General features: G+C 48.1%; 1 protein-coding gene across 5 annotated transcripts in view; it reads right to left on the bottom strand.

The window, feature by feature from the left end:
• Positions 1-26,379, bottom strand: part of ZMYND8 (zinc finger MYND-type containing 8) — a 1,749,249-nt gene that overhangs the window by 661,493 nt on the left and 1,061,377 nt on the right. For all 5 annotated transcript variants that reach the window (XM_069651296.1, XM_069651297.1, XM_069651293.1 and 2 more), the window contains exon 13: positions 21,064-21,216. In XM_069651296.1, coding sequence (XP_069507397.1) covers positions 21,064-21,216 — 153 coding nt within the window. The remainder of the gene's footprint in view (positions 1-21,063; positions 21,217-26,379) is intronic.

Here is a 26,379-nt window from a genome sequence, read left to right as displayed (position 1 = left end):
ATAGATTACATTGGTTGTTTTACAATTAGTAAATTGTCTGAGCTCCCAGTCCTTGTTTCCTATGGAGAAGGATTTCATTTTTAGCGTCTGTCTGCAAGCCATGCAGGAGCCACATGGGTGATGCCCTCGGATTTCACGCATGTTCCATAACGAGGATCTTGGTGATTTTCTGCGGGACCTGGCGTGGGTCAATAGATCCTTCAGGTTCTTATTCCTCTTCAGGGCCATCCTTGGTAATGGTTCGTCTGGTAAATTAAGTTGGACGATAGGCCAGTATTTTTTAATCATCTGCCTGAATTGCGATGTGTAGGCACCAAATGTGGAGATGCATGCCAGTATCTTGTCTGGGCCGGGTTCAGAATCCTGGGTTTTAGCAGTGAGCAATGTTTCTCTTGGAGTGTAGAGAGCTCTCTTCATTGTATTTGTGAGCAATTTCTTGGGGTAACCCCTAGTGGCCAATTTTTGTTGAAGCAAGTTTGCGTGTATCTTAAACTCTCCTGTTTCGGTGCAGTTTCTGCGTATTCTGAGGAATTGTCCGTATGGCAAGTTGTCGCGTAGGTTTCTGGGATGGTGGCTATTATAGTGTAGGATGGTGTTTCTATCTGTTTCTTTTTTGTAGATCGAGCAAATCAACTGATTTTCTTTTGCTGCATCTCCACATTTGGTGCCTACACATCGCAATTCAGGACTGCGGACTCAGATACGTGGGCCAAACGTCCAGACCTGTACATAGCATCGCGAACAAGGGAACGCCATGTCCCGCGCATGCGCGGAAGCATAGACACTACACAGACGCGCCGGCTGCACTCATATGCATTACGAGTAGCGTCCTTCCGTATTTAAAGACCACCCTTCTTTGGTCTACCAGCACACGGAGGAGCCGCTCGAGCCGCATGCATAATCCTAACTGATACAGGTGAGCCCTCGGTGCAATTTCACTGCTAGCACCCTGGGACTGTTTGCTCCAGACTGCAAGCTTTTCTCTCCTTAAAGGCACCTTGTCTGTAACAGAGGGCTTTGCCACATATTGACATTACACTGCCTTGCCTTTCTGTCTACTCTCACCTACAGGGCCGCCTAAAACGGACTCAGACCCCCAGGCCAATGGATGAACTACATGTCCAGCCCGCATAGCCTGTGACACTTCTGCACAGCCTACTAATTACCACCTTAACAGAACCAGGGAACCACAGAAGGTTCCAGTCAACTCCTAGGAAAGGTCAGCCACTGCACTTTAAGGGCTCACAGCCCTTCACTTTTTTATCATTATAGCAACATCTATATGTAGCTTTTTTATCCTTCCACTTGTATTGTATACAGAAACACTTGGTACTCTCTCCTAAGTGGACACCTTTTTCTCTGTTTATCTATAGGGAGACCTACATATATAAGGCCCCAGAAGAAGATTGTGAATTCAAACAATCGAAACGTCAGTGATCCCTGTGGAAATTGATTGCAAACCACCCCTTTGTTTTGAGGATCACACTAAATCACCTCCACTCTATAATAGACGTCGGACCAGTCTCTCTAGACATCCTGATTTTCTAACCACGGTTATATGAGCAAATATAATTGTTTGAATTCTGTGCTTTTCTTGTTCTGTTTGAATATATTGAGAAAAACAGTAATTGAATCCAATATATTACAGCTTTGAACCCATGGAATGGTGGACCTTTATGAAGTAATACTGTGTTCACCCCCAGAGAACTGCACTTGTTTTCAAGTTTGCCCTTTTTGTCTGTGTATTTACCTTTCTAAACATGCACAGTTGTTGATATGTAATTGACTAAGTTGTGTCAAGCAAATACCAAGGTAACCCCCAGTACTACCTTGTTTTATCTGAACACTTGTTTTGTTCTTGTTTTAAGAATACAATTGAAAATACTAGCCACGAAAACAATAAAGAGGCTACCATAATAAACCAAACATTGTGAATGGTTGTTTCACCACCATGTGTTTAGGATTCAACACTAGTGCATGGCCCTTCTCGGAAGGTTTAAATTATACACTGCTTTAAAATATCGCAGTATGGAATCAGAGAGGACAGGAACAATCATTATGTATATATATTTTGCCTTCCCAGCCCATTAGTTCCTGCCCGACATTAGGGCTGTCCCTCCAGTTACATATATTATTGGGTTGGAAGGCAATCCGGATGCTCTTGGTGCGGTGCATATTAATCGACCCTATTTCCTTGAAATATTATCCCGCATTCCGCAATTGAGGTCTCTTACTACTTCAGATCTTACAAGGATTTCCTTAGCAAGAGTCAACAATCATAGAATGATTTGTTACTTGCCATCTGAAGCAATTTTGAAATATATTAGGTCATATAGGGCGGAGATAAAAGAACAAGGCCTCTGCTTATTTACGTTTGGCAATGAACATAGTGCGCAGGAATTTATCTCATATTCACGACAACTGGTAGATCATAATAGTCCCACCTCTGCTGAAACTAAAAATAAAAGTAACAACCAGAATCACACAATTTCCCAGCTTTTAGGCCGAGCATGGAATAATAAAGATATGTCATGGCTTGAACCCATGTGAAGAATGAGTGTAAATTCGAATACTCCATCACAGTCACTCTAGCCATCTATAGAAAGGAAATTTAATGTCATCTCCTGGCTATCACAATTTCCAGAACTGGTTCAATTTGCTATCTGTGGACAACTATCCTTGTATTTTCTTATTACAAGAAACTATGAAAATGGACGCACTAATTATTCCTGGCTATAGAACATTCTGCTCTCCTGCCATTAGGGTTAATGGTGGTCGCCCGTCTGGTGGCTTAGCAATCGCTGTTAATAATATGAGCCATACACAACTTGTCTGGGAATCAAGCAGCTTTCTGTGTATTATGTTGAATATCTGAACTAAACATCTAAACCAATTTTGCTAAAACAAGGCCATAGCTGAGAGGACTGTCCAAGGTCACACCTGTGACCCCTCCACCAGCTGAGGCTGAGTGGGAGGGCCAACCAGAGGACGGCAAACCAGCTACTGATGAAACTGAGCTGGAAGAAGCCCTTCCCCATGTTGGAGATCTGGATCCTAAAGACCATCTTGAGCTTCAGACCTTGATTGCAAAAGGTGGCCCCTGTGGGGCAGACTTCAGCAGAGGTAAAGAGGGTGTCCTACTTTTGAAGGACTTCGCCAACCGGCAGCTTCCCAGCTGGATGGGCAAGAGCCAGGGAAGCACAGGCTGTACTGGGAGGATGGCCCCATTAACAGTGACCCTATAGAGTCTACCGCAGGGGACTACAGAAGACTTGTAGTGCCTCGGGAGGCGAGACCTCAATTTCTACAGTTAGCCCATGAGATTCCTTTTGCTGGTCACTTAAGTTTTACGAAGACCAAGGAAAGGGTTTCTCTGTATTTCTACTGGCCCAAGATGGGGTCTGATGTAGATGAATACTGTAGAAGCTGTCACACTTGTCAGACTTCTGGCGAGAGTGGAACCAAGAACGTGGCACCCTTGGTGTCCCTTCCAGTGGTGGGACTACCTTTTGAGAGGATAGGGATTATGTTGTTAGTCCCTTAGACCCTCCCGCATCTTCAGTCAACCGATTTATATTGGTTGTGGTAGACCATTCTACCAGGTATCCTGAAGCCATACCTACTAGGACTGTTACTGCTCAGGTGGTGGCTAAGGCCCTCCTTGGTATTTTTACCAGGGTTGGTTTTCCTAAGGAGGTTATCTCAGACAGGGGGACCAATTTTATGTCCCACTACATGCAGACCATGTGGAAAAACAGTGGAGTAACCTACAAGTCCTCAACAGCCTACCATCCCCAAACCAATGGGTTGGAGGAGAGGTTTAATACAACTATGAAGAGCATGATGGGTGCTTTACAAGGACCCCTTAGAAGAAAGTGGGACCTTCTACTGCCATTCCCTCTCTTCGCTTGTAGAGAAGTCCCTCAAGCAGGTATTGCCTTCAGCCCCTTTGAGCTTCTCCATGGTCATCCGGTAAGAGGTCTACTGGCCCTAATCAAGGAAGGGTTGGAGAGTGCTCCTTCCCACAAGCCAGTGAGAGTCCCTATGTTGTAGGTCTCCAAAGGAGAATGACACACATGATAACTTGAAAGCAGGTCATGCTCTGGTTAAACGTTGGCATGACCAGAAGGCCAACATGGTTGAGTTTACTCAAGACCAGCTAGTTCTAGTTATGGTATCTACAACGCAGAGGGCCTTACAGGTCAAATGGATTGGACACTTCAAGGTGGTGGGCAAACTTGGAGAGTTCAATTATTTGGTGGACTTGGGCAATCCCAAGGAGGTCCCAAGGGTCTTTCACAGCAACCGCCTAAAGGCATATGTTTCTAGACCAGAACTGGGAGCTTTGCTTCTAGCCTCTAATCAAGGAGAGCGAGCCTCTACCTGACCTCCTCAGGGGACAACATTTAGATGGAAAGATAGAAGGAGTTAATCTCTCTTCTGATCTGACTCTGCAACAATAGGAGGAGTGCAAAGTTCAGAAAAATCAGTTTGCTTCCCTCTTTTCACTGACAGCAGGTTTGATCCCTTGGGGCCAGCATGATATACTCACTGGTGACTGTCTCCCTGTTAAGAGCAGGGGTTACAGAATGTCAGACCATGTAAGAACCCATATAAAGGAAGAGGTCAAGAAGATGCTTGATCTTGCGGTAGAATAGCCATCTACAAGTTCATGGGCTAGTCCAGTTGTACTAGTACCAAAGGCAGGATCCAAGGAGTTGAAATTCTGCGTGGACTATAGAGCTCTTAATGAAGTCACCGCGACTGATGCCCATCCTTTACCTAGGACAGATAAGCTGGTGGACAAACTTGGTTCAGCCAAGTTCCTCAGTCCATTTGACCTAACCAAAGGCTATTGGCAAATAGCTCTGACAGACCATGCCAAGGAGAAAACTGCATTTTCGACCCAATGAGGCCTCTACCAGTTTAAGGTTATGCCTTTTGGACTAAAGAATGCACCTGCTACATTCCAAAGGATGGTAAATTATGTTCTGAATGGGATGGAGGACTTCTACATGGCATACTTGGATGACAAGAAAGCAGAGTGGGGTAGCAGGTAGTAGAGTAATCGGGCTTGTGTGTCTACTAAGCTATTGGTTAAAGGTTGAACGTAATGGTGGCTGCTGCAAACCTGTGGAATTGCAGACTCTCCCAGCCTACAAAAGCCAAATAATAAGTAAACGAATGCAAGTCACAATTACTACAATCTGTGTTTTAATCCGTTTCGCATTCGGAGTGCACAGCTGTGGACATTACATGTCAAAGATATGGAATACGTTGGAGGAACATCCAGTCGAAAGAACCTTACCAGTTGTTAAGTAACTTGTTCTTCGAATGGATTGTGTCCTCCAGCGTATTCCACATCTTTGACAGGCTCCCAAAGCAGTACCAGTAAATGGAGGAGGGAAAAGAATTTAGAGTACCCAATCAGATGGCCGAATAAAGAACCGCCTTACCAAAGGCTATATCCTGAGCATGGACTGTATCCAGGGAGTAATGCTTAACAAAGGTGTGAAGCGAAGCCCAAGTAGTGGCATCACAAATATTCCAAATAGGAACACCCCGTTGAAGGGCGGTGGAAGTAGCCACGCCCCTAGTGGAATGAGCATGCAACCCTTCAGGAGGGTCCTTACCCGCCAAATGGTAACACTCCGTAATGGTGAGGATTATCCACCGGGACAAGGTCTGTTTGGTAACAGCCTGGCCCAATCGGTGTCCAGCATATCCTACAAAGAGTTGATCGTCCACTCTGACCCTGGACATCCTAGAAATGCAAAAGCTCAGAGCTCTCCAAAGATCCAACCTATGGAGTCGCTCCTCATCCTTACCAGGGTGAGGAGGAGGATAGAAAGAAGGAAGAACCACCTTCTGACGCAAATGAAATTCAGAAACTACCTTAGGTAGAAAGAACAGACGTACCCTATGTACTACCTTGTCCTTGTGGAACACAGTAAAGAGTGGCTTAGAGGAAAGTGCCTGCAATTCACTCACTCTGCGAGTGGAAGTAACCGCAACCAAGAACACTGTCTTGACGGACAATAATCTCAAAGGACCACAGTGCAAAGGTTCAAACTGAGCAGCCATGAGAAATTTAAAAAAAACAAATTTAAATCCCAAACCGGCACCTGGAAAGGAGACGGCGGGAATACATAAATCAGTCCTTTAAGAAATTGAGAAATCAAAGGAATCTTGAAGTAAGAACATTCTTCAGAGGAGCGCTTAAATATAGACAGCGCCGCCAGGTAACCCTTAATGGTACCAACTTGAAGGCCCCTGTGGGCCAAAGATAGCAAAAAAGACAAAACCATAGGAATGGAGCACTGAAAAGCATCCACATTGTGATCCCTGCACCAGTCGCAGAATTTACGGCAACGGACAGGGATTTTGTTGCAGGCCGCCTGGCCAAAAGCAACACATCCATCACGTCATCCGGGAGGTCCCAATCCTTATACCTCAACCTTTCAGATACCAAGCATGAAGGTTGAGAGTCTTGACCTCTGGATAGAAAACCTGAACCCCCCCACTAACCCCCCTTGCACAAGAGCAGATCCTCTAGGGAAGACGGCATGGAGAGCAGATGGATATTTCTAGAAGGTCCGGGTACCACGCTCTCCTGGCCCAATCCGGAACAATGAGGATCATGTGGGCACCGCACCTCCGTAACCTACCCAATGCTTGAGGAATTAAACGAGGTCTGGAGGAAACGCGTACAGCAGTGGGAATGACCAATCCACTACGAACGCGTCTCCTAAGGCTCCTCTTGGAGGAAATTCCCTTGAGCAGAAACTCTTGCACTTCCGGTTGACACTGGTGGCGAAGAGATCCACTTGCGGGGTTTCCCAAGGGGCGAAGAACTCCTGAAGGAGTTCCTGAGCCAATTCCCACTCGTGAGAGATCGTGCTCTGCCTGCTCAGAGCGTCCGCCGCCGCCGCATTTTCTTCTCCGGCCAGATGGACTGCCGAGACCGAAATTCCCTGCTGGATGGCCCAGAACCATAGCTGCATTGCCTCTCTGCACAACGGGAGTGACCATACCCCCCCCCTTTTTTGTTGAGGTAATGCATGGCCACTGTGTTGTCTGTACAGCCGGTAGAAAAGCCTTCAGGGCTAGCCTGATGGCCCTCAGCTCTAACAGGTTGATGTGGCGTTTGGACTCCGACAGAGACCAACGACCGCTGGCAGTCAAGTCATCGGCATGAGCGCCCCATCCCGGGGTTGAAGCATTCGTCAATACTGTCACCTCTGGCCATGGTTGCCAAAACGGCTCCCCCTTCATCAGGTTCCCTTCGTTGGCCCACCACAGAAGATCCTGGGAACCGAGAGTGGAATCTGAACAGGATCCGACATCTTGCCTAAGAACTACGACCACTGCTCCTGAGGACCCATTGCAGAGATCTCATCCGCAGCCTGGCCTCTGGCACCAGAAAAATGCAGGATGCCATGAGGCCGAGCAATCTGAAGTATTCGAAAGCCGGGACGGAGGAAAACACTGCCTGAGGGAAGTGTCGAGCACTGCTCTGATGTATTGGAGCCGCTGGGAAGGTGTCTTCTATAAATTTAGGGAGAAGCCCAGCTTGTGAAGGGAATAACAGGTGATGGAGAGATGATCCAGGGCTTGCTCGGGAGAATGCGCCCTGATCAGCCAATCGTCCAGGTAGGGGTAGACGTGAATCCCCCTTCGCCTGAGGTACGCTGCCAACACCACCATTAGCTTGTTGAAGACCCTCAGGGCGGAGGTCAATCCGAACGGCAGGGCCCGAAACTGAAAGTGGAGTCTCCAGCTGCACACCTCAGGTACTTTCTGTGCTTGGGATGAATCGGCACATGAAAGTAAGCATCCTGTAGGTCCAGAGACACCAACCAATCCTGAAGTTGAAGGGCCTAGTGGACTTGAGAAAGAGTAACCATCTTGAACTTGTCCTTCCTGAGAAGTTTGTTCAACCAATGCAAGTCCAGGATGGGTCACAATCCCCCGTCTTTCGTGGGGATCAAAAAATAAGGGGAATACCATCCCTTGTTCCTCTCTGCTAGAGGCACCAGTTCTATAGCGCCTTTCTCCAGCAGGGTTAAGATTTCCTGCACAAGGAGCGGATCTGGAAGCTTCAAAGAGAGTTTCCCCGGTGGATTGTCATGAGGCCGCTGTAGGAAGGGAAGGCAGTAGCCGTGGGCTATGGTATCCAGAACCCACGCATCTGAAGTAATGGCTTGCCACTCTTTGAGATACTGAGACAGTCTGCCCCCAACCGCGAACCATGGGGCATGGCCTCATGACTGTTTGGAAGTGAGTGCGGCAGTGCCTGAAGGCAAAGAGGCACCTGCCTGAGTGGCTTTGGCACCTCTATTTCCCCGACCACCACAGTTACTTTTTCGCTGGCCCCTTTGACTGGCGGCCGCTCTTGTTCTACCAAAGGAGGAGTAGTAACGAAAAGAACCTCCCCTCCACTGTTGTCCCCTAGGACAAAAAGGCAGACGTGGACGAACAGTTGCGCTTAAAGATTGCCTGCAACCTCTCAAGGCTCTCGTCAGCCTTGTTGCCAAACAAATGTGCGCCATCAAAGGGCATGTTCAGAAGACGGCTTTGCACATCCGGAGCAAAACCCGATTTCCGCAACCACGCAAATCTGCGTATAGCGGTGCTCGCAGCCATGGACCGGCTAACACTGTCTGCCATATCCAAACCCGACTGAAGGGATTCGCACATGGCATCCTTGCCATCCTGCACGAGAGCCAGGAAGCCATCCCTTTCTTCCCCCTCGGGAATATGCTCAGCCGCTAAAGAAACACAGTTCCACATAGTGTGTGAGAACCTTGCTAAGGCACAAGTCGAGTTGGCCGATTTCAATGCCATGCTCCCCGCAGAAAATACCTTCCGAGCCCAACAGTCGAATCGCTTGTCGTCCCTATCAGGAAGGATGGTAGGGTACGCCGCCTGCCTCGAGGTGACCGTAGCCGCTTGAACCACCGAACTCTCAGGAGTGGGGTGAGTGGATAAATAGCTGTGGTCGCTAACGGAAGGGCGGTACTTTTTTGTCAAAGATTTATTAACAGTCGGAAGAGATTCCGGGGACTGCCAAGCAGCAGCCAACCTTTTCTGTAAGGTGAGACCTTGATCTAAGATGTCCGTTAGATCATCCTTCAGGAGGACTGGACCAGCCCAGATACTCGGAGACCCTAGCCATGAGCCTCCTGTAGGAAGACAAAGCATGAGCCCCAGGCTCAGGCCTACCACTTCCACTTCAGGAGAAGTGTTCAACCCACTGGCATCATGAAGGGTTTGCCTCAACTCCTCCAATTGATTGTCTCCAGAAATAATTAGAGCCACATCAAGTTCACCAGGGTCCTCAAAATCAGACCTTTCTTCCTCTTCATAAATGTCATCCAGAGGGAGTTGAAACCCTAGCCTGGGGACAGGAGAGGGCCTGGAGTCCAACAATGGCCTCACAGACTTCACAGTAGCCTTCCTAGTAGGATCCACCACATCGGGGTACTCCAATGGCAAATTTCCACCATAAAACCCTGAAGGCGCCGAAGGCTTCGACAGCGAGAGCGTCGACAACCTCGGCGTCGTGAGCGCCGAATGCTTTGTCGAGCCCCTAGTAGGTTGGAGCGGTCTCGCTTGGGACGAGGACTGAGACCTAGAAGCACGTCTCTTGTGACTATCCGAAGCCTTGTCTGAACGGGACCTCGAAGGTTCCCGATGCGAGTTGCGTCGCGGACCCGAGCCTGAAGGCGTGTGAGCCACGGCACGAGACCGATCCTGACCGGCTACGTTAGAAGGCGCGACCGGACCCCTGCCCTGCGATTGAAATATCGCCAACATTTGCTCCTTAAAGACAGCCCATTCCTCCGGAGTCTAGGACTTCGTCGGGCATGCCACTTTCATCACGGCTCCATCCTCCGAGGAGGACAGGGAAGGCGACTGGTGACAGCACTTCCAAGAATGCCGCAACCAGGAAGAAGAATGGCGAGAACCAACCCGGGCCTCCTCCCGATGCAGAGAGTCGCCCCTCGAGTCGGTGGACACCCCTTTGGATTTCGACTTGGATTTACGGGACCTACTGGGCTTATAGAACCCCTACCTACCTGAAGCTTCCCCTTACGCTCCCGCAAGGCCTTGGCAGTTAGCGGCTGGCATTTTGAACAGTCATCAGTGTTGTGACTCTTGCCCAAGCACCACAAACAAATGCGATGCGGGTCGGTGATCGACATTTTCGACTTGCAGTCCCGGAAAGTCTTGAAGCCAGAACGCAGAGTCAGAGGGATCAAAGAAAAAGACATCTCAACGATGAAACACACGAGACACACAACACTTTGCAGAAAAAAACGGAACTGAGGCTACGGGCACCATGCGTCCTATTTATAACATCCGGTAACATCTCACTCGACGGAGGCCTTTGAGAGACATCGACCCGACGTCATCGACGCAGGACGCCCTCTGCTGAAAAAGTTTCCTAAGTGCACAGCTGTTGTCACGACCCTCGCCCAAAACCTCCTCTGGCAAACTCATTGGCCAGGTGGAGTGAGGACTCGGGCCTCTAGAGCCTGGCATCCTCTTCAAAAGCCCTCATGGGGCCAGGCTCATACACCATGAAAAACAATGTGCTTGGGAACTACTTAATTGTATTGTCAGCCAACACGGAGGCATCCACATAGCTTGGTTCCTAAGAACCAAGCTATGCGGTCTAGTGTTTTGGGTGTGGTAGCATAGGGACTACTTTACCTGGACTATTTTGTTGGGGCTATTTAAACCACACCCGAGCAAGACAACATGCTTCGCGTTACTTTGCAGCTTGCAACGTGACGCTCACCGTGTCCAGCTATTCCCTCGGAGAAGCAAAACCTGCAAGGAGACAAAAGGAACATCATTAGCAGCAGCATCTTACCTGCAGTCTTCATCTTTAAACACTCGCAGCTACTGAGAACAGCTTATTCGAATCTGCATGCCTCCCGGACAGAACGACCTGAAAGAGGAAGACAGAGGCAACATTAAAGAAAGCAGTAGAGACATTTACAAATTACGAACTGCTCAAAAGGCTTACCTGGCTGGTCGCCTCTCGACTGGCACCACTCCGGACATTCCACTCACGCTGAAGAACACTGCAACCTACAAGGAAGGAAAACACAGGTCAGCAAAGGCAAGACTTCGCAGCGCTGCGCATAGTGCTTACTTACCGCATCATAGCGCTCATAATGCACCATCATTTACCAGTGGGGCTCAACCAATCCATTTCGCCGCGCTGAAGCTCTGCATACCTAAGGGTGAAAAAAGAGACATTTTAAACAAAGAAAGGCATGCAGAATAGCAACAAAACTAAAGAACAGCAATAAGACCTACCTGAACAATATCAAACGGGCTGGCGTCAGTGAAGCAACCGGACCGCACTCGCCCATGAAAGACAACGCGCCCCTGCAAAGAAGGCAGGACGGAGGGCACGCCTAATTCTACCACAAGGTGAGGAGAGGGCGCCAGAGGGACTGAAAGCATACGGGGGTGGAGGGAGGATACTTACCCAAGTCGGTCAGTCTTGAATACAGTCCTCCTGTATTTTCAGGCCGAACCTTCCCCGCAGACCACATCAGGGCTAAGCTGAGAAGCATACCAGCGAGTAACCCGGCTGGGTGGCATCCCTGTGGATACCAGGAGAGCGTAACAGCTGTGGACATTCCATGTTAAAGATGTGGAATACGTTGGAAGACACAATCCATTCGAATTGGAGGTTATAGAGCGGAGGGATAGAGGAAGTAGATTCCAGTGAAGAGGGGCAAGCAGTTGAAAAGATCGAAAGCGAGATTGTGCACATGGGGCACGGGGAACAGTAAGTAGGAATAGTCTGGCAGAGCAGAGAGGCTGAGGTGGAGAATAGAATGAGAGAATAGAAAGCAAGGTAATCGGGAGCAAGACCATAAAGAGATTTGAATACTAGACAGAGGAAATTGAATTTGAGCGGAGAATGAAAGGAAAGCCATCCAAGAGAGTCAAGAGAAGAGGAGATTGAATCACGATAGGAAAGTAAACAGAGTGAGCGAATAGCGGAATCATAGATTGATCTAAGAGGGGCTAGGCGCGAACAAGGGAGATCAATAAGTAGGACAGAACAGTAGAAAAGCAGAGAAAAGTTTAGTGAAGAAACCAGGAGCTTAGTGGCATGATAAGTAAGAAAAGGGAGAATTTTTACGAATATTGTAGAGCTGAAAACGACAGGCACAAGAGGTGAGAGATATGATGGGTGAAAGAAAATTAGAGTCAAGGTAAAGACCGAGATTATGGGCAGTAGGGGAAATCAACAGATTTGAGGGAGGAAAGAGGATAGAGGGAGGAGGAAGGAGGAGAGTGAGGTGGAAGAACATTAGCAGGAAAGAAAAGAACTTCGGTCTTTCTGGTGTTTAAGGAGAAAAAAACAGAAGTCATCCATGACTTAAAGTAAGTAAGGCAGGAAGAAAGAGTGGAATGGATGTCAGGTGTGAAAGAAAGAAAGAAAAAGAGAAAGAAAGAAAGAAAGAAAGAAAGAAAGAAAGAAAGAAAGAAAGAAAGAAAGAAAGAAAGAAAAAGAAAGAAAAAGAAAGAAAAAGAAAGAAAGAAAGAAGAGATGAGTGTCATCTGCATAGAAGTGATGGAACAAGTTACTTACCTGTAACTGTTGTTCTCCAGCATGAGTCTGGCATGGATTCACATGCTCGTGAATATTCCCTGTCAGGCTGGGAATCCTCAGTAAAGAAAAAAATCAGTTTCAGTTTCGTTTCTGAACTGTCTTTCTACTATTAACCAATCACTGGTCTCTGGCTCATACTGCCCACAGCCAATGACTGCCGTCTACCTAAGCCCCTCCTCTGGCAGCCATTTTCGGAACTGGTAGAACGTAAAGTGGCAGTAGGGCCAAGAGAAGAGCCGCAGAGAGGTAGGTGGGAGTGTTCACATGTGAATCCATGCCAGACCAATGCTGGAGAACGGTTACAGGTAAGTAACTTGTTACTTCTCCAGCATTGGGTCTGGCATGGATCCACATGCTCATGAATATAAGAATACATAGCAGTACACACATGCACAACCACAGGAGGTGGCAAGGCTCAACATTAAGCATTACAGCAACTCAACATTAAGCATCTCTTACCTACTCACCAAGCTCACCTTCAAGCGAACAGGTTGCACAGCACTGCCTAGCTGACTCTGGACTCCTCCCTGGAATCCCGGTCGACGCAATAGAATCTTGTGAAGGTGTGCGTCAACGTCCACTTAGCAGCCCTGCAGATGTCCAGCAGTGGCACACCATATAGGAACGCTGTAGTAGCAGTGATCGCTATGGTTGAATGGGCTCTCGGACGGCAACCGGAGACAGTGCATGATGCAACCGGAGAGCCATCTGGAAATGGAAGCCTTCGAGAGAGCCTTCCCTTGGTTCACAGGTCCAAAGTTCACAAACAGCTGTGATGTCCTCCAAAAACTCTTTGTGCGGTCCACGTAGAACTTCAGCGCTCTAGCCACATCCAGCGAGTGCAAAGTCCTCTCAGCCGGCGACGAAGGTCATGTAAAGAAAACAGGTAACACCAAGGGCTCGTTGAGATGGAAGTGCGACGGCACCTTGGGCATGAAGGAGGGGTGCATCTTCAGCACTACCCTCATCTCGAGGAATGTCAGATATGGAGGTTTACAGGAGAGGGCCTGATCTCTCCCACTCGTTGTGCGGAGGTGATGGCCACAAGATAAGCTGTCTTCCACGATAGGAACTTCAGCGGCGACGAATGCAAGGGCTCGAATAGCAGACCCATGCGCCTGGTCAGCACTACGTTGAGCTCCCACGCCGGGGCTTTCACCGGTGGGAGCGAGCGGAACAGTCCCTTCATGAACTCCTTCACCAGGCGATGAGACCACAGCGACGACCGCCCTGGAGTTCTCGTGTAGCGGGAGATAGCCGCCAGATGGATTTTGATGGAGGCATGAGCCAGCCCCGCCTTGGCCAGCGACAGCAAGTATGGCAGCACTTGAGGGGCTTTGATCCGTAGAGGGTTGATCTTCTGTGGAAAGCACCAGACAGAGAACCTCTTCCACTTATGTTCATAGCACTTAAGAGTCGAGGAAGCCCTGGCCTTTGCAAGAACCTCCTTGCAGTCTGCCGAGATGTCGTAGCCTCCAAACTTTAGTGCTGCAGGAGCCAGGCCTGCAGGTTCAGCGATCCCGGGTCGTGATGTAGGATGGCGCCTCCTTCCCTGGTGAGAAGATCTGCGTCGGTTGGCAGTCTGACTGGGGGAGACGCCGACATGTCCAGAAGGTCCGGGAACCATATCTCCCTCGGCCACGCCGGTGCAACGAGGATCATCCTGCACCGGGACCGTCTGAGTTGACTGATGAGTCTCAGAAGCAAAGGCAGCGGTGGGAACGCATACAGGAACAGGCCGTCCCAGGGGAAGGAGAATGCATCGCCCATGCGCCCCTGCTGGGGAAACCTGCTGGCGAACGTCCGGCACTTGGTGTTCGTCGCCATCGTGAACAGATCGATCTGGGGATTGCCCCACCGTTGGAATAGGAGATACACTTGATCCTGCCGAAGTTCCCACTCGTGGCGAGAGTGTAGCTCCCTGCTGATCGAGTCAGCGACAGGGTTTTACACTCCTGCCAGATGAAAGCGTACCAGGAACATCCCCTGGGCGACAGCCCAGTGCAACAGATCCTGCGCCTCCTTCGATAGTGCTGTGCATCTGGTACCTCTCTGCTACCAGATGTAGAACATCGTGGTGGTGTTGTCGGTGAAGACCCGCACCACTTTGCCCTTGAGGGATGGGAGGAAAGACCTGAGGGCCCAGAACACGGCCCAGAGCTCCAGGACGTTGATGTGCAGGGACCTCTCCTCCGGAAGCCAAAGGGGCCTCTTGCGTGGAGATCTCCAGTGTGTGCTCCCCATCCCTCCAGGAAGGCACCCGTCGTCAACGTCTCCTGGTGTGCTGGCGTCTGAAAGTTCATGCCCTCCGCGAAATGCGGTGGTGGGGCATCTGTGCGCATCGCTTCACGGAAAGACTCGTTGAGTGGGATCTTGTCTTCAAAGCTTCCTGCCGCTTGCATCCAGCAGGCGTCGAGGAACTCCTGCAGTGGCCGCATCCGCAACCTGCACAGACGCACGAGGTAGATGCAAGATGACATCATGCCGAGCAGGGACTTGATGGACCTCAGCCTGGCCACTTCCATGGTCAACAGCCGTTGTACCTTGCCTAGGATGGCTCTCGTTCTTTCCTCCGATGGTGAGGCCAACCGTGCCACTGTGTCGAGTCTGGCTCCCAGGACCAGGGCGTCCTGCGACGGTACCAAGTGGGACTTCGCAAAGTTGATCGAGAATCCCAGCTCCATGAGCAGGTGGACGGTCTTCGCTGTGTAGTCGACGGCGAGTTCTCTTGACTTTGCTTGGATGAGCCAATCGTCCAGGTAGGGGTATACATGGATCTCCTGCAGGTGCAGCCGCGCCGCTACCGGTGCTAGGCACTTGGTAAAGACCCTTGGAGCCGACTTCAACCCGAAAGGCAGGGACCTGAACTGGTAGTGCCGCCCTTGGACCACGAACCGTAGGAACTTTCGATGTCCTTTGTGTATGGGGATGTGAAAGTAAGCATCCTTCAAGTCCAGCGACGATAGGAAGTCCCCTTCCGCACGTGCTGAAGGGTAACCATCTGGAACTTCTGTGCTTTGATGTATTTGATGAGGCGTCGAAGGTCCAGGATGGGCCGCCAGCCGCCGGTCTTCTTTCGGATGGGGAAGTATTGCGATTATATTCCGGAGTCCGGAGCCTTTTTGGGACAAGTTGTATCGCGCCCTTTCTCAGCATGGCTCGTACCTCCAGAAGCAGCTGTGGAACGGGGTTTTCTTTCCTGGCCACAGGAGGGAAACGGGGGCACTTCCTTGGGAACCCCAGAGTGTGCCCGTGGGCCAGGGCATCCAGCACCCAACGGTCAGTGGAGATGGACTCCCACACGCCGACGAAGTTCGCCAGCCGGCCTCCCACCGGGGTGCTTAGGTGGGGGCCCGACGTCACGGCCGGTTCAGTCCTGTTTCCCCAAGGCCTTGCCACCCTGGGCCCCTTGGCGACGACGACGGTATCCACCGGCCTTGCTGCAGCCTCTATAGGCTTCCTGCGATGAGGAACGGGCAGCTTGTCGGTATGACGATGAACTGCCGCCAAATCCTTTGGAGGCACCTTGGGATTTGCCTCCGGAGGTCTGAAAGGACAGCCGTCGTTGATGGAGTGCCCAAGGCACGGGCTGTCTCCGTGTCAGCTTTGATGGCCTGCAGACTCTCGTCCACTGCTTTCCCGAACAGGTTATTTCCGTCGAAGGGCATGTCCAGTAACCTGGTCTGCACGTCCTGACAGAAGTCGGTGGCCCTGAGCCAACCGTGCCAGAACAGGAAAACGCTGTTGCCCATCTGATGAAATCCGGTATCCGTTATGTCCGATGCTACCGTGATGGCGTGATCCGACGCCACCTGGCCTTCCTGCAGGATTTCCAGGGCTTCCGCCCTCTTGTCGTCCGGGAGGAAGTCCAGAATAGGGGCGATCTTGAACCACAGCTCCCTATCATAGCGGGCCCTGATCGCGAGTGCGTTGGCCGCCTTTATGGTCGTCGCTGCTGACGAGAAGACTCGACGTCCCATGGCGTCTAGCTTCTTTCCCTCACTGTCCGGCGGGGAAGTGGAGGAGGACGCCGTCGCCCCTGCCGCTTTCTTCTTGGCTGCCGTGGAGACTACGGAATACGGGGTCGGTTGCGCCCTGAGGCACATAGGAGCGGAGTCCGGGACCCGGTGCTTCTTCTCGTACCAGTCTCTCTTTGCAGAGGCCATAGACGGGTTCTTCAAAAGGGATTTGTCTCATATGTCGTCCAACAGCGGGACTGAGAGTACCGTTTTCCTCTTGGCTTCCCTTTGGTAAAGAAATCCCTTTTTTGTCTGTTCCTTGGGGCACACAGTTGGAAAAGCTCTGAGGCCCTGGTGATCATGGCGTGAAAGGAGCCAATTTCGTCGGGGGGTGGGGTGATGGGAGATCCATTCCGTCGTCGCCACTGTCGTCAGTCCCTGTTGTCGTCGTCTCCGTCTCGTCCCTCGAAGGAGGGGATTGGGGTGAAGACTGTAAGGGAGGGTGAGGATGGACTTGCCTCTGTTTGCTCAGCTGGCTCCCCGATGGTCCAGGTGCCGCTGGATCGTTCGCTGGGGGTAAGGGCAACCTTGTCCTTATCTCCGTACACAGGGTCGGCTGGGGCGTGGGGTCCTCTGTTTCCTCCACATCCTGTGGCTCGTCGGATCCACCCTCGCTCTCTACGTCCGCCTCATCGGGATCCTTTCCATAGGTCCTGACCTCCTCGAACTTCTTGTCCAGGATAGCTTTGATGCCAACCTGCCCATCCTCGGATGAGATATCTGAGTCCGTTAGGGCTACCGTGCACCTCCCTCCTTCTCCACCCAGGGTTTCACGGGGGTCTTCTCAATCGGCTGGAAAGATGATTCCCTCCATGGTGGCACGGAAACTCTAGGCCTGGAGGTCGTCTCCACTGGGGTAGCCTCCGCCGGCTTCGCCAGGGCCGCCACGACTCCTTCAATCGAGGCCTTAGCCGGGTGAATCAGGGCCTTCACGACCTTGGATGCGTCTGAGGCCTTCACCTTAGGGGGAGGGTCACCGCCTCGCCCCCCCCCCCCTTGGCTTTCTCCATCGGTATTGACCGGGGCTTCTCCCAAAGCTTACCCGGGTTCTCCGACTTCCTTTTCACCGAACCAGAGCGTTGGCTCGTGGATGATGTCGGTGACATCATGCCCTGCCGGGCAACCGAGGAGGCCAAACCAACGGCGCTCCTGGTGCCCACGGACTAGCGGTGCTTTGCCTTTTGTTGGGCCCCCGTCGCCGGAGCGCCCTCAAAGTTCCTAGAAGACCGCTTGGACGACTCCTTCTCACCTGCTGCTGGGTTCTTCGCCTCCAGCCAGTTGGCGAGTTGTGTACGACGGTCCTTCATGGTCCGGACGTACATGTTCTTGCAGAAAGCACAGTCCTCCTCCATGTGTGACTTGTCGGCGTGCAGGCAGCAGAGGCACAGAGAGTGCTTGTCGTCCTTAAAGACGTTCTGTAGTCCACATCCTGGGCAGTTCCCAAACAGTTTGGATCCAGTAGTCGTCGATTCTCCTTTGTCCTGTGCCATGTCCAAATCGGGGTAGGCCTCAAAGGTCTTCCGGAATCCTCCAAGAAGCGTAATTCGATGTAAATCCGCCGTTGAGGGGCGTTGAAATTTCCTAAACGAGTCCCCGTTGATCGGAAGAATCATCAGCGGAGCTTGAGACTCGCAGTGACCAAAAAAATACAAGCAAACTCTTTGAAAAAACACAATACGCATGAAAAGCTCGAGAGCTACAGCACGAGGACTCCCAACACTTGAATGTGCGGTAAAAATCTTAAAATGGCTGCCAGAGGAGGGGCTTAGGTAGAGGGCAGTATGACCCAGAGACCAGTGATTGGTTAATTGTAGAAAGAAAGTTCAGAAACAAAACTGAAACTGATTTTTTCTTTACCAAGGATTCCCAGCCTGACGACGGGGAATATTCATGAGCATGTGAATCCATGCCAGACCCAGTGCTGGAGAAGTGATACTCCGAAGGAAGAGCTAACAGGGGCAAGAAAGGAGGTGTATAATGAAAAAAGAAAAAGACCAAGAACAGACCCTTGTGGGACTCCGTGATCGAGAGGGAGAGGAGGAGGAGGAGAGATATTGCCGCCCCAGGATACGGCGAACGTACAGTTAGATAGATGAGAAGAAAACCCATACAGGACAGTACCACGAAAATCAAATGAGGAGAGAGAGTCAAGAGGCAGAGAGTGGTCCACCGTGTCGAAAGCAGCAGAGAGATCAAGAAGAATAAGAACAGAAGAGTGTTTCGAGTAGCTAGCAGTAAGAAGAGAGTTGAGGACATAGGTCAAGGCGGTTTCGGTGGAGTGGCAGGGATGGAAACCAGACTGAGTGGGGGGAAGGTACTGTTTAGGCTTGGGGTACTAACCTTATTGCATTTAGACGCACTCTTCTCATTTGGGAATTGCATTGGCTTACCTTTTTGAGTTGATTTCAACTCTCTTCTCACAGGCTTAACAGCTTGTGACCCTACCAGTGATTTTTCTACAAACTCTCTAACTTTGTGCAAGACTTTAATCTAAGAAGTACATCAGACCCATAGACTGTGTCCCAAATGACTTTGGCTGTCCTGGCTCCTTGAAGACTCTTCTAGTCCATTGACTTTGATACTGTTTGTCCCTCATAGGTGGTAGCTTGTTATATACTGTTACTGCTGGGAAAGGCGTATCTAGATTTCATTGGAAGATTTAGTTGTCCTCACATTTACTAAGAAACTGTCTAACCTTTTTCCTTCCCTAACCTTTCCTTTCTGCAACCTCAGAATCTGCAAGGTTTACTAGTGTGATATATAAATGGCAAAGATTATCTACTAACTTGTGTTGATTCTGAAAAGTAATTTTAAAGTATATTTACATTGTTACAACAAATTGCCTTTTTAAAGAACGCTTATTCAAAAATTGATGTTAATTAAATCAATACTTAATTATAACTGAAACCTTGAGTGTAAGCGCTAGTTGGCTACTTATATTTACGGATTTCATTTGTACAGCTCTACAGCTCATATTTACCCCTCTAGAGATAGGCCTGGCTGCTCAGTTAAACTATCCAACTTGTGTAGTGCAGACCTATACCAAAATGTGGGTTACCTAATACCAAGCAGATAAGTGTTGTGTAGTCTCACACAGTGTGAATGTACCAACTCTTACCCAACACTAACCAAAGGTACCTTTTCAGGTTTGGGGGTACTTACCTTAAGTCATGCCGTCTCCCTTGAGACTTGCACCCGCTTATTTTCTGAGTTGATTTCAACTCCCTTTGCACAGGCTAAACAGCTTGTGTTCCTACAAGTGATTTTTCTGAACTCTCTTACTTTGTGAAAAACTTTCATCCAAGAAGTGCATCAGAACAATAGACTGTGTCCAAATGACTTTGGCTGTCCTGGCTCCCTAGAGGCACTCTTCTAAATCCATTGACTTTGTTATTGCTTATCCCTCCCCCATAGGTTGTAGCTTTTTGAATACTGTTACTGCTGGGAAAGGATTATCTAGACTTCATTGGAGGATTCAGTTGTCCTCACATTTTCTGAGAAACTCTTCTAACCTTGTTACTTCCCTCAACCCTTCCTTTATGCAGCTCAGAATCTACAAATTATATTGGTGTGATATCTAAGTGCAAATACTATCCTTGTAATTGAAGTCACCTCAGGGTGTAGGAAAAATGTATTGAGTATATTCACTAGCCTGATTGATTCTGAAAAGTAATTTCAAAGTTTACTCAAATTGTTACAATCAATTGACTTTTTAAAGAATGCTTATTTAAGACTGTTGTTAAATAAATAATTATTTCTAACTGAACCCTTACGTGTAAGTGTTACTTGGTTACTTGTATTGGCTGATTTCATCTGTAGCTCTACAGCTCACATTTACCCCTCTTGGGATAGACCTGGCTGCTCAGTCACACTACCAACTTGTGAAGTACATACATATATCAAAAGGTGAGTTACCTAATACCAAGCAGATAAGTCTTGTATAGTCTCACACAGTGTGACTGCACCAATTCCTACCTAACAACTATCACTGTACCAATCATGGGTATTATTGTGAATTCTCAAGATTGGCACATATGCACACAACCTTTGTACTATTGATTCTTACCTGTCTGGGTATTTTGCAGTATAACTATGTTGTGCAATTTGCAGCCTATCTGAGAGAACACTGTTCAAAAGAAATGTTACTGAAGTGAGGCGCCGGAAGTAATCCCCTGTAAGGGTACTGTAACTTGATCTTTTATCTAAGTAAAACAGGCAGACTTATTTGTCTACCATCTACATTTTATCAACAATGCATCAGAGTTAAGGGGATGGTCATTCAGGACCGTCCTGAAACAGTGCATAAATGACTTGCCAACTTTAAGAGAAACAAAAATGTTGACTCACACACCATTCAAATATGGATTCAGTTAGGTTAAATGCACATTTACATACCTAATTGTGCTTTACAACTCTCTATAGTTTTATCCAAATTAAGCTGAAACCGGCTCCGAATTTGTCGCTTTGGTGAAATGAGACGCGTGGGTGTAGACTGTTGAAGGACAGATTCACTCAATTCTTTGAGGTCCATCTCTGCTTTGCTACGATCTGAAAGATAACAGAACAGTTTTCTTTTTCTTTTTTTTTTTAAATGAGGGTCAAGTGGCATTCCTCTGAACTTAAAAACAGTAACTGCAGAAAGAAGTTTCTATCGGAAAAAATATGTATTCCCATTCTTCCATACTGTAAAAAAACAGATGATGGCAGTGCTTGGAATTGGCCAATTGAAATTAATTTGTGTTATCTTCTAAGGCCAAGAATTGACATGCTAAAAGTATATTGGGTGGAGGGGAGTGATCTTTGTACCTAAAGGTATAGCACCAAGTCGCACCATGTGGTTCGTTCTAAAATACGCTAACTAAATGTTCAGCTTCCCCCCAAGCCATTTACCACTTAACAAAGATAACATATTACTTATTTGGCTAAAAATGAAGCTGTCTAAAGACTGACTTAGGCAAAATAAGCTAACAAAAAATCATCTTACCGACTTCAAGCATGAAAGCAATACCACACTTGAAACAGCTTAAGAGAGACTGCAATAATACTAAATCAGACAGGAGAGGGCATTTTGAACTGCCAATGTCATAGGATTAGGTACTCCAAAGACAAAGGGCTAGAACCAGCTCCATTTCGAATTCTGAAGAAGCGATAAAGTAACTTTTCTCGAAGATATAGGAAAGTGGTCTGGCAAAATGTTTACAAAAATTGCTTACTTTAAGTGGAAGACGGAAAACATTTAACATGTTTGTATTGCAAATATATAGCATGTCAAATATTGGGTCTAAATTGGAGCAGTAAGACAAATTACAGAGCGTTAAGAAGGTGCAAGTTTCAGGAGTGCCTACAAATATTGCAGACAACAAACTTAGTGATGTTTTACCAACTGTTACTAGGGTTTTTCGAGGATATGTGGGTAGGACGAGGAAAGGCCAACCTACGAATAACAAGGTTATTCACAACCCCAGTTGAGCAAATCCACTCTCTTAAGTAGTGTTGACCAAGCAGCAAGGCTCAATTAAGGAGGAAGGGAGCACTGGTGTGCAGTACAGTTAACACATAACATACTTGATAAGGAAAAGATCCACGAGGGAAAGTTATAAAAAAAAAAAAAAATCACACTAATTGTTAGGACTGATTTTCTATACTCTAGCATGGTGGACAGATGTATAGAAGGCCAACCTATATTGTGACAGGGAGAATTCTGGGGAGCTGTAGCTAAACCAGTTCAAGGTAGCAGTGACAAGGGTCTAGGCTCAGTCTCAAGAAGTGGTGAGCTTGTAAAGGGTCCACAATGAGTACACACCATGGGAATAACAAATTAAATTTAGACAGGATGTGTAAAAATACAGTTATTTATGGCCAAATATCACACAATGAAAAATTACTACCAACAAATATCACACAACACTACTAAAACAATACATATATAAAGCCACTAGTGTGGGGCATAACACAAATCAAACTCCTGTAAAAGAAAGTGCAATTAGTTTTATGTACTACAGGTCCACAGAGAATTAACCCTGACTTCAAAGTCCTTCCCTAATTTTTCTGGGGCCTTATGCCCAAAAGTTCAGGAAAGTTCCGACGCAGTTTGTGATGCACGAAAAAAATGAAGGTATGGCCTATGGGGTCTAGTGAACAGTTGAAGGGTTACAGGACAGTTCATTCTAACTAACATAACTGTCCCCAACTTTCGGAAGGCTTGCGAGAGCAACAATGGCAAAGCCAAAGCATAGCATATGTTTTATAAAAGTTGCAGCGGTCAGACATTCCCTCCTATCGGTCCCCTTGATGCTAGGACTCCGAATTGTCGCTGAGGTAAGTCTTGTGGGACACGCTGAGGATCCCCCAAGTTCCAGGCCTCAACTCGGAACTGTGACGTCTGCAGCACGGTAGCCCAAACTAAGAGCTGGTCAGCACCAGGACAGTTCCTGGACACTTCCGGTGGCTCTTCTTCGCAGGGTCCTGAGCAGACGTCAGGAATGGAAGTTCCCTCCACTCCAAGGGTCGCAGCTCCCTCACAGGACTGCTGAAGATCATGAGCACGACAGGGCTCCACAAGGACAGCAGCATAAATTGGTTACCAGGCCTCCTTCAGTCGGGTCTCCAGTCTCTTCACGGGTCTCACAGCTGGACAGTAGTCTTGGCTCCTTCAGGATCTCTGAAGAATGGGTGCAGGGGTCCTCTTCTTATCCTAAAATCCAGGTAAGAGCCGAAACCCCCACTACCCAATAGCAGGACTAGGCTCACACACATTCCAGCAGTGGTCCAATCAGGACCACTGGTGGGAACACTCATGCATACCACTCAGACACACAAGGCAGTCCCAGCCCACATCCTGCCAGCAAACACACATAGCCCACCAGTAGCCCACCAAAAGCTTCTGCTTTACCGGGCACTGGAAGTCCATATAAGGATTTTCCTGGCCTCACAGGCCAGGAAGAAGACTAAAGAACAAGATGGCCAAAGGACAGGTGAAAGACCATTTGCCACGGCCATGTATGGACACTAGCCACAGTTAGTAGCCAAACGTGGTAAGGCTAAAACTAAAAGCATAAAAAAAATAGCAAAAAGTTACTGCTGCCACCAGCTTGTCCATTTAGCACACCTAAATTAACCAAAAATCCGTTCAGTGTTAGTCTAGGGCAAAACAAAAAGGGTACCCCATTGTACAATTATAAAAAGTTACCACAAGTGATAACAAGTTATTAACAGTAGTAACAAAGTCGCAAGACTAAAGGAAACAATGTTTCCCAGTAATGGCAGCCTGAATGGCATGTCAGTTTCCCGATACCAGAGGAGCAAAAGACAGTGCAGTGAAGCTCAAGACTTCACTGCTCTGTAAAAAGTACAGGTCAGGACAATTTGGGGGTCCATAAAAAGGGAAGCAAAGGTGCAGTAAAGAAAAATCTTTCCTAACAACAATTTATTACAATACAAGAATAAGGCACAATTTAAATATTTGAAAGTAACTTTAGTACATATATACAACTCAGCTAAACCATTAGAATCGCAAGCAGTTGTCTGAGCTATAAATGCATTCATCAAAAGTAGGGAGAATAGTTGTTAAGCACATATAAAAACATTAGGCACAACGCATCAAATGCTAAAACCTCAGAAGTCCATGCCTAGCCTTACCAAGTTGCTGGTAGTCTTTTAGGTATACCAAAAGGTTTCCCTGGGGAAAGGTGAGTAATACAGGAGGGCCCAATTAACTAGTGCAAGAAGTACTATAGTTAGTTAGTGAAGGTCAACATGCGAAATAGGGACTTACAAGTCTTCAAACTAATTCCAGCAAAATGGAGGAGCAGCTACCACCACTGGAGTTCTCAAGGATGACACAAACAAGTACCAACCCGGACACCATGTTGGGTCATCCCCAGACAGCGCTAAGAGAGACTGAAGTCACGCCAATGCAAACCCAAGGCGGAGGGTGCGGTTCAAGAGATATAAGGGATTTCAAGCCCTTGTGGTGGGTCAGAAGAAAATGTTGGACACAGACTGGACATTTCTATCAAGTTCATTCGAAATAATAAAACAAAATACCTATATTGTCCTATTGCTATATGTATGTTCTGTTAGGTAAGATTTTGACTTTAAAGCTAAAACTAACTCACTTGTGAAAACACCAGAACTTTTTGATGGACTGGTAGACTAATTTTCCCTATACCTCAGCGAGTGGTAACCTTTTTCCACACTCACAGATTATTTTACTCTTTCTATGTCATTTTTAAGACTCTCCATGGTGTCCCTTTAATTGCATCCTCTTTGACAACTTTTGATATGTCAATACTGGTTTGCTTTCTTTCGTGTCTCATCAGCATGTGCGCAACCTTCAATTGGAAGATACGCTGTTGCGGTTTCAATCCTTCCCTGGTACACACCAGCCTTTCATGTCTTTCGCTAACTCACCGGCTTTGTGCATTCCTTTCTTGTCGTTGCGGCTTTAATTCACGAGTCAAGGTTAATACCACAGGCTTGGCCTCGCATCCCCAACTGTGTCGTTCACCCAGGAGGGACGCTGGCATCCTTGAAACACAATGCAGGTTTCTCCTTGTTTGGGATTTGGCTTTCTCTGCGTATCCCTCACGCTTTCCTGGAGGCAACAACCTTCTGCAGGGACCTTCAGGGTTTCCCTACCCTTCGCTCTAGTCCCTCGATCAGTCGTCCTGCTCCAGTGGGTTTGCCTTCGCCCCGGAAGATCTGCTCCTTCTCGTATTCCACCTTGCTCAAAGTGTGTCTCTATGTTCTGCCTTTTATCCGTGTGGGGGGAGATGGTGGGTATCAGATATATGTGGTTAAGGTTAAGTGCCTGACTTTACCCGACCTGATTAGCGGGACATGTCCAATGAGATATGTATGTGCTGTTGGCTTCTTTACTCTCAGTCACCCTCTTCCTAGGCCCAGCGTTTTTGTAGAAAGGGGGGCCAGGGGTGAGTTGGGACTTTGGAGAATCCTATATAATAGGATTGGGTATGTGTACGGGAAAAGGGGTAATACTGCGTCTCACCCTCGGTTGTCTCACCCACACTCCCTGAAGACCGCCACTGTAAGGAAGGCATGACATCAAAGTAAGACAGACAAGTAATCACAGTTCAAGGGTGTTTATTAAACTGCAAAAATGGGTAAAATAAACGCCTTATCTTAACCTAAATCTAAGATGGGAGCAAGTTACGACCATCAAACAATAATAATACCATCCAAGTGGAGTCTAGAAAAATGAAAGGGCCTATACTAAGAAACCTATTGCCAATTCTTACCGCTATGTTACAAAATAATGTGGGATAATGTTCATAAGAAAAGAAGTTTCCAAAAATTATAAGTCAGGATGTTATAGCCGGGGTCTCCCTTCCCCATGTTTTTAGCATGGGACAAGGCGGTATTCTCGAGCACAGCACACTCCTGGGCTTCTCCAGAACACGCTTACAGTTCCCTTTTGTAGGTATCAGGGCCTTCGGTGTCCAAGTCTCCTCTCATGCAAAGTCTCTTGCTTCAGAGGGCCTGATACGCCAAAACAACAAAACAAAAGTTCCTTCTGTTAACCTTTACGTCGGGTGATTACCCTTCACCCTTGGATCCCCCTCAGCCAGGGTGCGATCCTTCTCTCAGTCGTCAGCCACCATCATTCAGGCTTCGACCAACCATTCACTGTGGACATCCCTCAGTCCGGTTCAGACTTGTTATCACAATGTTGCTCGCTTAGCTTCTTCA

Source organism: Ambystoma mexicanum, chromosome 3p, assembly GCF_040938575.1.
Source record: "Ambystoma mexicanum isolate Mex_15411 chromosome 3p, UKY_AmexF1_1, whole genome shotgun sequence".
Taxonomy (NCBI): Eukaryota; Metazoa; Chordata; class Amphibia; order Caudata; family Ambystomatidae; genus Ambystoma; species Ambystoma mexicanum.
This window is presented reverse-complemented; position numbering and strand designations above follow the sequence as displayed.